A 12,193-nucleotide genomic window follows, 5' to 3' on the forward strand; every position below is an offset into this window, starting at 1 on the left:
TTAATTATCTATTACCTGAATTAACAATGCAAAAATATACACATGCTGTTAGTCCCTAGCCAATAAAAAACTCAATTTATATATCAACCACGATGTTTGTGCATATAACTTCTCTCTTTATTTTTCCTTTACATGTTTTGAATTAACCAATGTTTTTATTTTCTGCTGCTTAGCCCGAGCGTTAGCTTTAAAAATATATCTCTTTGCTTATTCTGTTACCCTTGTCTGAAAATTGTCTCAGGTATCGAGTGGTCGATTTTCTGAGTTCAGTTTATTACAGGAAAGCCCCATTATTGGAGAGTTTGAAGTGACCAGCGGGGAGGTAGAGGGCGAGAGAGAGGAGGCTGGATGGGGAAGGGGCTGGTTGGGGCGAATTCCTAGGATGGATGTGACTCCATACCAGCCTCACCTTTCTGTCTTCTAGCACAAGTCGAAAGAAGTTTAACAGTTAGTGTAAAAACTGTCAAAGATTCTAGACATGGCTACTCTTCCAGATAATAAGACTCACAAGGCCTCACCTGTAATTCCCATAAGGTGAGTCACTGTCTGTCCTTCCTTACCACAAACAACACACTACACCCATTGTGCACTCTCTCACAAGTTATCTTAACACACACGTGAAGAGCCCTCTACTGTTTATTGACGAAAGGAGGTTGGCTGGGGGATTCGTCACTTCTTTGTTTATGTTTCTTAGATCTCTGAGATGTTTGTCAACATTTGACAAGTTTGTATTTTCTCATCTGGCTACCTACGTGGGTCCAGCTTCTCATACAGGGATGTCCGCCTTGACTTTTTCTGATGCTGGATTAATGTTCTCAATGTAATAATAGACAAATAATTTTACATATCTGATGCTGGCTAAATGTTCCCAATGTAATAATGGACAAATAATATAATGTTTACTTACCACAATGTTTTGTGTTTTACATCATTTTATCTACAATTTCGCGATAGAAGTCATTCGCACGAAACAGCAGATGGGACATAAAACATTGAAGTGGAATAAAATATTTTAATGCGAAATATGCACACACACATGCAATGGCTTAATATGAAAATGCAGTAACTGTTTAGAAGTACAGCACTGTCTGAAGTTAGAGTATGATCATTGTAGGTTCATAGATACTGATATCAGTAGGAGGATATAGAGGAAAACAAGGTTAGTTAGAAACATTGAGGTTAAGCTGCTTGACATATTTTGCTTTTCACAGAATGGTGCATATTTTTTCAGAGCATTAAAATGGACACCTTTGTTTGAGATGTACAATCATCTTAGAACATCTTACTGTTTCCCACAGTAAGAAGAATGATTAAATATTAGATACCCAAAAATGAAACTTCGAGACTGCTTTGTCGCCGTAGTTAAAAGGTTTTCAGTTTATAGAGCCTTGCTCATCCAGCCACCGAAGAAGCTATGGTGAATTCCATAGATGTGGAGTGAATTACGGCTGTAGACCGAGACTCTGTCTCCAGCCTGTAGGGTCACCGGGTACATGTACTCGTTGCTGGTGTTATCATGAGTATGTGACTCCCCGCTCATCACCATGTGTCCGTTGACATACAAATCCCATTTTGCATGGCCGTGTCCACTGGTGAACATCTGGACCAGGAAGACGTAGAGACCTCGGCAAGGTGCAGTGAAGACCCCGGTGGTAGGGCTGTAACCGCCGCCAGTGTTCATCAGGACATGGTTGAACACCAAGGGACCGGCTCCAACGGTTAGCAGACGGGAGTGAAGTGTAGCCGTGAAGAACACTCGCTGGTCAAGGAGAGCTAAATATGGTGGAAATGAGTTCAAAGGGGATTTTCATTAGTTTAATAGAAAAAAACAGATAAAAAAATTAACATCGAAAATGATAAAGATTATTAATAGCAGTAAGAAGTGACAAAGAATGTGATGAAAAACAAAGTGCAGTCACCCTACAGTCGGCTAGGGTAAGGGACATTACTCTCAATACCGGTAATCCTACATAAATAATACCAAGGCAAAATATTTTTAGTAAAGCTAGAGGAAGCTTTAGTTGCAAAGTGCGATGCATGATGTACAAATAAGAATGGTATGTATAAAGAGGGGGGAGGCATTTTGCTGAGACAACGACAAAGGGAGATTACTACGCAAGAGAAAGGGAGTCTATCACAGTACATCACGCTTGCTCTCAGTCTCTTACCAATTTTTGATGTTAGTGTGTTGACTTGAGACTGAAGTTGACTGATCACGACTAAACCCGAACCTAGATGCCAGAAATTACAAATGTTATGTTAATCACCCACAAAGCCGAAATAAGATAAAAGAAGCAATGATAAATTTAGCACTGATAGATATATGGCGTGAAATCTTCCAAGATAAAAAAATGCTACACCTGGAGGAGATTTAATTCAACCCAGCAAAGCCGTCTAGATTACTTTTTAATTTCAGAATCACTGATGCCTGAAATAAGGGATGTAAAAAATTCTACCAGGCTATCAATGTGATCATTCTATAGTTAAATTAGGACTCCAGTCAAATATTTCAAAAAGTAGACCCAAACAATATTGGAAGTTTAACAACTCCTTATTGAGGGATAATACCTACATTGATACTGTCAGAAAGCTGATCACTTATATTAAACAACAATATGCAGTGCCAGTATATAATATGAATAACATAAGTAATGTTACTGATGAACACATTGAATTTGTAATTGATGACCAACTTTCCTTGAAACACTGCTGATGGAAAGCGTTAATCTGAGGAAAAACTATTGCGTATTCCTCCTTTTTCCTCCCTTAGGGCTAAAGAGGAAAGAAAGGAAGAAATTTTAATTTACTTAAAGAAATTAAAGAATTAGAATTAAGCAGGAATTTAAACCAAACTGCTGTGCAGGTATTAGAAGAAGAAAAAACTTAGATTAAAACAGATACGTGAAAAAAAGCTAAATGGCATGATTGTTCACTCAAGAGTACAGTGGATACACTATGGAGAGAAACCAAGTAAATACTTCTGTAATTTAGAAAGTAGAAGCTTCTTAGCAAAGAACATGTGTTCTTTGGAGAGAGAAAATGGAGATATCATCTATGAGGAGAGTGAAATGGTAAATGAGACAAAGGCTTTTCATGAAAGGTTATACTGCCAGCAGAAGTGGAATTAGATACACTGGTTGAAAATGCAGTAAAATTGAATAAGCAAGAAACTAATTCACTGGAAGGACCTATCACCTATGCCGCAGGTAGTGAATTTATGAATACATTAATTAATAGAATACACAACCCTTTCTGGCATGATGTTTTGAAACATTTTAAAAGATTACATGTAAAATGTACACCCGCAACTATTGATGAAATTTAATGCAGAGAATGTCTCTTCTCAACATAACATTGTTTATAGGCAACCACACATTTACTTTAGTGATTGGCTACGAGAAGATATCTACAAAGTTAGACATTTACTTAAAGAAAATGGTGACTATCTCACTACCAGGAGTTTCGGCTAAAAATCCCCAACTTGACCGCACTAACTTTCTACAGTTCGCAAGAGTTCTAAATGCAATTAAACAGTTTCAAAATAAATTACAGATCAAAACATTAAAGGAACTGAGGAAAGAAAAAAAGGTATGGGAGATAATTTGTAAAGGAAATAAATCGGTACAATTAATGCTTGGAAATTCCTGACTCGTCTGCTTAGTGGAATTGTGAAAATGGGACCTCTACCTTTGAAAAACATACCATGGAAACTTGTATTTAACAAATGCCATAAGACAACATCTGATAAACCAAACTAAAATGGTTCCAGTTAAGATTCTCCATAGAACTTTGCCAACTAACAGGTTTCTCTTTATAAGAAAGATTGTTAATTCCCCCAAATGTGCTATATGTCTTAACAATTGGAAGAGACAATAAGTCATCTCTATATGGCAATGTCAACTTGTTAGTGCTTTCTAGAGAGATTTACATTCAGTCATGATTAGTAAATGTACAACCACTAAGAAATTTTAATTTTCTGAAAACTTATTTATTTGGTGTACAGGACAACATTTGTACGGACAAAGTGTTAGACCTAATTATCTTGTTAGCAAAATATTACATTATTGTATGGAAATGAAAAAAAACGATATACCCTCCTATACATGCTTTTTGAAGATTATAAAATACAGATATAATATAGAACATTATTTCATAGTATTTTAGGTAATAAATTAGATAATTATGGAAACCATTTCAAAAATTATTAATATAAGCGCAAGAGATTAGGTGGAAGCTGGTATGTTCACTTTCACTATCTTCTCCACATCTTTCCTCTTTACTCTTTTCCCCCTTCTATAATGTAGTAATCAATGTGATAAATGTCATATATGTTGTGCTATTAAACAAAACTGATGTGTATAGAGGAGAAGGGGGAGGCATTTTGCTGAGACACACGACAAAGGGAGATTTACTACACAAAGAGAAAGGAGTCTATCAAAGTACATCAACTCTTGCTCTCAGCTCTCTTACCATTTTCTGAATTTAGTGTGTTGATTTGAGACTGAAGCGATTGATTGACACCGACATGATGGCGTGCCCAGAAGAATGAATCCACTGTTGGTGCCATGGCCACCATGAGGATCAGTAGACTGGACTGCCATTGTCATTATAGTCGACAGGCTGAAACTGTGGAATTTTCACATAAACATTGACATGGCTTCGCTCTTCATTCCTGCACTGTCATTGTGCGATTTTTAATGGCTGGTCAAAGTCTACCATTCTGAAACACACGCTTGCAGTTCGTCTACCTTTTTGGCTAAAAACATTGATCGTCAAGTGTCATAGCTACATACACCTGTTGGTGTAGACGTAGATGTAGGTGATCTACCAGGGACATAATCAGAGATGTTTTGCTCGTTTTGTTTGTTTGTTTTTTTTTTGAATAAAATACCAATATGACCAATTTTAATCCATTTAAATTAATTATATTCTATTTTTTAATTATTAGGTACACTCAGGCTTCGCTGTATCTGTGTGTGTTTGGAGGGGGGAGAGATGGCCTGATTATTTTTGTCGAGTTTTTTTTTTTTTTGTTTGTTTTTTGGAGGGGGTTGTTGTTTTTTTTTTTTTTTTTTTAAACTCTCACTTTATGTCACCCTCTGTTTTTGAAAAAAATTCGATTGGCGCACAATAAGTAATAAAACGAAGGGTTTTTTAATGCTAAGCTTTATTTGATTATTTAGCAGTACCTAAAATTGATTAAAATTTATGTTCAATGTACTCAAGTAACATATTTTAAAAACAATACTTTTTGTAAAACAAAGAAGAGTATGACACAAAGGACCAACGTGGTTTCTCGTCCAAATCCTGCCACACCTGGCCGTTATGAGTCGCTGCTGAAATCATGATGCCGGGTGTTTTTCTGGGCATCTGGCAGCTTTAACGAGGCAGTGGCTATCAAGGACCAAAGACCAACAGATCTTGCTGTTGTCGCTGATGTTAACCACGTTCGTCGTCAGTGCTTGTCTCCATGTCTGTCTCCCTCTTAACTATTGCATTTCGCTGCTGGTGTCAGCCATCGGATACATTTTGTGTGCAAAGTGCAGGCTACTTCCACCCATTGAAATATAAGTGTGGATGGTCGTAACACATTATTTTCTCTTTTTTGTAGAAAATCGTTGGACAACTCTTAACAACTCTTTCATTTATATAAACTTCAAGAACTTTTTTGTGAAAGGTGAAGATTTTTAAAATACATGTTGAGATAGTGATGCTGGTGTCTAGACAGGTTGATGTAAACTTTCACATAAATAATAAACAGCAAGGCATGCTTGGAATAAAAAGATATATGATCAGTTCCTTACACTTTTTAATTTACATTATGTTATTCAAGAATTGAATAAAGCTTTTTTGTAATCCTGAACTATTCGTTATAATTTGTTTCTATAAATTGTTGCTAGAGATACAGTGCTTACAGTGCTTTAGTACTACACAACCCCAGGAGAACTATTTGAGCTCAGGAGCTTAACTCTTTGTGAATGTGCGGACGTGTTAGCATATGTTTATCTGTGTGTATGTGTGTATGTGTTTATAAGAGAATAATCTCATTACCACAGGTTAGTGGAGTCCACACTTCTAACAAGAGGATCTGAAGTCTCGTGATCAGATGAACCTACCTTCAGGTGAACGCTGTCAGTCACAGGATGTCCCGCCAAGAGCAGTGGTGGACAAGAGAACAGATGTCAACCTTTTTATACCCTAGACCACCATTAGCCAATGACTCTCGCAGACCAGATGATGAACACAAATCGTTCAAAAAGAATCTCGTATTTCAGGTTAAAAGCATGTATGAACGGACACTTTTGCTAATGTGGAAAAGTAAAATTAATGCTCTGTCATATTCTGTCTATTATCAACTAGCGTCATCATATATTGCTATTATGTTCAATTCTGTACTTTACAACAGATGTTGCCAGGCTGTAATGGAGACTCTGCAAAACCCGGATGATCGACTCTGGCTGGGAGAATATTGCAGAATTTCCGTTGCCTTCCTGCCAGACAAAGTGGACTTTTGGCAAACAAAAAAAAAAAAAAAAAAAAAAAAGAAAGAACAGCATGCAAAGAGGAAACTAAAGAACATTTCCCAGGAGAAGTACATTACTTCACTGGTGTATTAACAATGTCCAGTAGCATCTTGTGTTTCAGATCATCGTATTTCTCAAGGACGGTTTTTTGAAATGTAAAAAAGAAATGGTTGCTCTGTGGTTGGTTTCTCTCTACCAAACGACATTACAGATGCTGCTTATTATTTTTCATTTTTTTAACGAAAATGTCACTGAGACTATGAGACTAAAAAAAAAAAAAAAAACTGGACGACGAGCCGGTTGATAGGATACTGTAGCTTCTATAATGTGTGTGCTAGGAATTTCACAAATACTAAAAAGTGAAAGTGGCATCATAAACAATCTTATGTAGAAAGTAAATCGGAAACATTTCGAAGACAAGCTTAATATCGATGAGTAAATCATTTTTTCGTGCATTAAAAGTATCTTACAAATGTCCATTTGCCAACTCACTACAGACAAATCCAATTTTGTCGGTTTGAAAACTTCATAATCATTATCCGGAGAATCACTCATTTTCACCTGCATACGACTGTTGATAGACACTCAGTATTGATGTATGACACCTGCCCTCTCGACAGTCCAAGGAACAATGACTCCTTAATTAATTTTGATCTGCCATCCATAGTTTTATTCATATGAAGTGTTCACCGTCAAGTGAGATTAACGAGGGGGCAGCTACTATACATCCGCAAACATCTACACACTGTCGACAGCTACACACCGCACGTAGCATGGAGTGGCACTGACAAGACAAACAATGCCAACGGAGGGTGTATGTAAATAGTAATTATTATGATACTGTTGTTACAAGCACTGGGTCCCCACAAGGCTGTTGTCTCTAACCCCTGTTGTTCACAAGATAAAATGTACACGATAAATGTACACGTCAACGTCCTCATTGTCTTCTTCCTTCATCACCCGCACTGGGACATACCCGCTTCTTTAAGTTCCTTCACTATACCCAGGACAGCAGCAGCACGTCTCTCAACTGGGTCTGCTAGTGTATGACTGATGACACAATGACTGCTGGGTATTGTTTGACTGGTACACTGTGTTGCTAGTGACGCCATTGCCACCCACTCATAGAACAGAACTAAATCTTCTTCTCATTCATTCAACTTAGTTTTTCTCTGTGGCATACAATTGTTTTGCACTCACGTGACTTACCTGACTAGAGCTTTGGTCTCAGCTCAGGCCACTAAAATCCGAAAATTCTATTCAAATAGAATATAAGTGCCTCCCAGATAGCATCGAAACGTTTTAAAAACGTTTTTAAACTGTTTACGCAAAATGTTTTAATAATGTTTAAATGTTTATTAAAACATTTATTAAACATTTTTAGAATGTTTCTCAAATGTTTCATCTCGGTCGGAGACGGTTCGCGATGTGCCAATCGAACCGCAGCTGAGCGCAGACCACACAGAAATGACAAAGACAAAATTCCCGTTACAAAACAAACAAATTTATTAACCACATAAAATTACCCTAATAAGAAGCAAGTATCATAACGCTATAACACTCACATAAACAAAGATAGATTAGAGCAAGCAATCAAACAAAAAAAAAATAGGTACATAAAATAAAACAGTTGCCCTGTGCACAGGGGAGTCATAATAAACACGAAGAAGACGCACCACCCGCACGTACTGCGGGGTGGCAGGTCAAATGTCTGCTCAAAGTGTCCGCGGGAGGCAGTCCGCCCCAGGGCCACCGTCCCCCACGTCCAGCGCTGTCCGTTGCTGGATGAAGACTCTTCAGAAACTACAGCAAAACGCGCCAAGGACCCCGCGCGCGCGAAATGAAAGACAAAGGTAAAGAAGAATGGGGGAAGAAAAGTCAAATGGAGGGGGTTTGTGGTCTGGTCCCGAAAAGAAGAGACCTGTGAAGGCCCTCCGAGCAACTGACGCGCGACGACAACACCGTGGGTCAACACCGACTACAACACAATCGCCGACATGGGACAGATATCAACAGGCAGAAATTGGGTTGGTTGTTTGAATGCATATCACGTTGAGTCTAATGAGTTTTGCAGAAAATAACTGCCAAATAAAACAAAAACTACTATTGCCAAAAAGAGATCAAACTATGATTACCACTGTCTTGATAACTGCGCTTTTGCCCCCGAGAACAGTAAGTAAAAACAAACGATGCAGGACTAGAACATACTCTACAAATAGTTTTCACCACACCTCTATTGCCTTTCTGGAATAACAGTCACAGACGTGTAGCATTAATTAAACTACACTGTCCCTGCTCCGAAGACTTCATGGAATGTGAAGTGTTTACCAAAGGCTGCCTATGGACTTACTTGTTTATCCTCAAACCCCAGATATGACGGGGAACTCTAGGACCATCAACAGCGACATCTGGAGAAATCCAGCATGTGAACTACAGACGGAAGCAGCAGTACCAGACATGGCGTTGTTCAATCAGAATAATGGTGAACCTCGATCTGCTTTCTAACGGCACACAGAAGATTACTTGCAAATTGAAAGTCATCCTTGCAATAAACACGAGCGTCAGCAAAGGATGCCATGACAAACAATCCATGGATGAAGACGTGAGGAGTTGGAGTGGGGACAGTACTTTTGATCGTACAAGATACTTTTTCAAGAGATGGATGATGCGGTCGGATCTGAAGGCTTCAAATGTAGATACAGCTTGAAGTGGGACCTGACAGAAAGGAGTGGAGCACAAACAGACTGAAGAGACAGACTGGATTGCAAGTCATCAGTATCTCAGACAGGTACGTTGGAGATCATAGCACCAGCAGCACAGCCTGACGATCGTGTAAGAGATGTCTTTGGTACGGTTCGCTTTTGTCTACGGAAGACAATTCAAACAGCACTATTCTGAACCGTTTGAAGTTTGTCAGTAATTAAGGAGATCGGCAAATAGAGAATTTCAATTATTCAGCCAGGAGCTTTGACACTGTAAAGCTGAAGAAAGATGGGCTGGATGCACTAATATGATATTTAAAAGATAATGAGGTGTCGAATGTAACGCAAAGATTCCGACGATATACTGAAGAGAGATGTTAACTCCTAAGAAATAAAATGTAGAGAGTATGGATGGCGCACAGTCAAGCTTATTTGAAGAGGATTTTGGAAAGACATTAGTTTTGTCCTGATTCATTTTCCATTTGTTGACGAATATCCAGGCTTTCATGACACCTGTTATGACAAAGACCTGTTGGTTCTGGAAAGAGAGGCCATCGTCGACATACCCGCAATAGTGCAGGCCCAAGTAGCGATGGTGTATGGTGTTTGAATATAAACAGTGAATAAAAACAATACCTCAAGAACAGAGCTTGAAGCACTCAGAACAGACAAGATGTGCGGTGCCTACAACTACCACAGACTGAATGAGATTAATCAGGTGAGAACGGAACCAACTCAAAATAGTTCCAGAGAGACCAAAAGTAACATGAAGACCCTGGAGAAGGTCGTGATCGAATGTGTCGAACCCCGCCGACAAATCCAGTATTGACAGTATAAAGATGTGTGGCTCATATTACACGAAGATAATAAGTTATTTACCACTCGCAGCAATGCCGTCTTTGTCGACTGATTCTCGAGATACGCCGACCAAACTAATACAGGTAGAGTATGGTTTTATGAACTTTTCTGAAACACATTCAAATACTTTGTATAGAAATAAGAGATTAATAGAACGACAATAATTTTATAGTTCTTCACTTTTTATTTATGTGTAATTTAAATCATATAACATGACGCTTATGTCTGACAGTCTGGTCCAGGACGATGATCAAACAGGATGATTGACTCGCCATCTTTAAATGTACGGCGTTTATTGCTTAGCTGACACCTACAGTCAGGTAACTTCTTCAATGTCATGTAGTCTGAAAAACTGCATTCTTATATTTTAACTGTATTCTTTTCATTTGTCTCACAGTTTAAGACGCCAGGTCCCAAAGAATAGCAATTGCTCGTCACTTCTCGTTTCTTTATTTCCTTGCACCAAAAGACAGATTTCAAGGTCTGTCTGTACTTTGTTCCTGCGAAATAATACACAAAAAAGTTTAAAGATGAGTTTGTATTAGCAGAAACTTCAGTTATATGCAATATCACCTGAAAGGAGTTCTTGAACTGCCCTGCGCCATTCAAATCGGATATAAACAACGGGGACAATCTGAGACACACGACCGGGATGGATAAAACGAGGAACTGGATCGAGAGACAGACCAACATTTTGGTCACAGCCACTTCCTTCATACTCATGCTCGAAGTTGCAAATTTCTTCCAGCTTATAATTTCTTTTAGTTTCAATGCGGTAATTATTGTGGCAATAAGGCCGACAACAGGGCATCCAACACCTAATCCCAAACCGAAAATTGAGCTGTCGATGATATCATCTATAGTTTTGCTGATTAGATGAAATCCACTAAGACCTAGCCTGTACGAAATAGAATTTTTCTGTGAATCAAAGACGCATGCCATTCTATATTTAGCAGTAGAAACAAACCTAGAAAAGGTGACTAAAGAAACACAGACTATAATTAGACAAGGCCATGGTCTTCTTTTAGGAAACGTTTGGACTGTAAGGAAAACCACACAAAAGCATCTTTCGCAAATATGATGTTGACAAAACCATGCTTCCGCTGGACCAAACCAATAAAATCCAATAGATATTTGTATCGATTAGATATCGATAAGCGATTCCAAATCGTTCAGAGCTCGCGAGGTCTGTGTACAGCATGTCTGAATGAAAGATGAAAAACAAAATATGAGCAAAAGATCCACAAGAGACAAGCTAAAATAAACACAGATTGAATTCTCTCCTTAAACCTTGCTTCGCAAATATCACCATGTTGATGCAGTTTGCAGGAAACCCCACCAGAAAAAGAATTGGTATACAAACACTTGATTTTATCCGATATATTAACAGTTCCAGATGGTCGCTGATTGGGTCTACACTTGGAGCTGACCTGGTAGAATTATCAAACTGTAATAATTCACATGATGACTTCGAAATGTTTTGACTGTCTTTCGTCTGATATGACACCACTGTGCTAACCATGATGATATCCATATTCGTTTTTTTGGATAATGTCTACGAAATTATCGGGACTCACATTTTTTAAAAACAAACAGTTTGTAGCTTGTCTACTTATTTTTCCTGGTGTTTCTGTCTAGTCATTTGAGTATATAAAAGCTTTCGCCGGCTTTTTCATAATCGATTCGGTCTGATAAGTTTCTCCTTTGTTTTCTTTTCTTCTAACTCTTCAACATTTCTGTAAATCATTGATGTCCTTGCCTATGGTAAGCATTACTGATGTGGACGCTCTTAAACCAAGATTACAATAAAACGGCAGATGGTAGTGTTGAAACCCTCTAGTAATATCTTTTTTGAAATTTAACTCTGAGGAAAGTTTGCACCAGGCCAATGGCATTTATATACTTTGTCTGCAACCAATCAATAATTAATGATCCTATTATCTAATTGCATTTTCCCTACGTCGTACTTTTTGATTTTTCAATTATTTATTGAAGACCTGTTTTTACCAAAGTGAAACTACCGTTATTAAATAAGCAAACAAAAAAAATGACTTAAACACACACACACACACACGATCATGCACACACATGCACATGCACACGCGTGCA

General features: G+C 38.1%; 2 protein-coding genes across 3 annotated transcripts in view; both read right to left on the bottom strand.

Annotated features, from left to right (window-relative positions):
- LOC112562228 (cerebellin-3-like) overlaps positions 1-6,213 on the bottom strand; it is a 31,397-nt gene extending 25,184 nt beyond the window's left edge. Inside the window, exon 1 of one of the 2 annotated variants that reach the window (XM_025235336.1) lies at positions 6,117-6,164. The gene's annotated coding sequence lies outside the window, so the exon portion shown is untranslated. Of the gene's footprint in view, positions 1-6,116 lie in introns of both variants that reach the window. The other variant, XM_025235333.1, reaches the window with a different exon arrangement.
- Positions 993-7,636, bottom strand: LOC112562479 (cerebellin-3-like). The gene is made up of 3 exons (XM_025235760.1): positions 7,501-7,636; positions 2,169-2,231; positions 993-1,773 (listed from the first exon to the last, which is right to left on the bottom strand). The coding sequence occupies exons 1-3, from the start codon at positions 7,634-7,636 to the stop codon at positions 1,379-1,381; spliced, it is 594 nt and encodes a 197-aa protein (XP_025091545.1). The 3' UTR covers positions 993-1,378.
- Positions 7,637-12,193: the final 4,557 nt, after the last annotated feature.

The sequence above is a fragment of the Pomacea canaliculata genome, linkage group LG4 (assembly GCF_003073045.1).
Source record: "Pomacea canaliculata isolate SZHN2017 linkage group LG4, ASM307304v1, whole genome shotgun sequence".
In the NCBI taxonomy this organism is placed as follows: domain Eukaryota; kingdom Metazoa; phylum Mollusca; class Gastropoda; order Architaenioglossa; family Ampullariidae; genus Pomacea; species Pomacea canaliculata.

Bases quoted from the DNA above. Each gene is read 5' to 3' on its own strand.
- LOC112562479 (XM_025235760.1), bottom strand. From the start codon at position 7,636: ATGGCGTCACTAGCAACACAGTGTACCAGTCAAACAATACCCAGCAGT. The intron at 2,232-7,500 runs GTATGTCCCAGT...TCTGGCATCTAG, and splicing joins GAAGGAACTTAAAGAAGCGG to GTTCGGGTTTAGTCGTGATC. The intron at 1,774-2,168 runs GTAAGAGACTGA...CACCATATTTAG, and splicing joins CACACTAACATCAAAAATTG to CTCTCCTTGACCAGCGAGTG.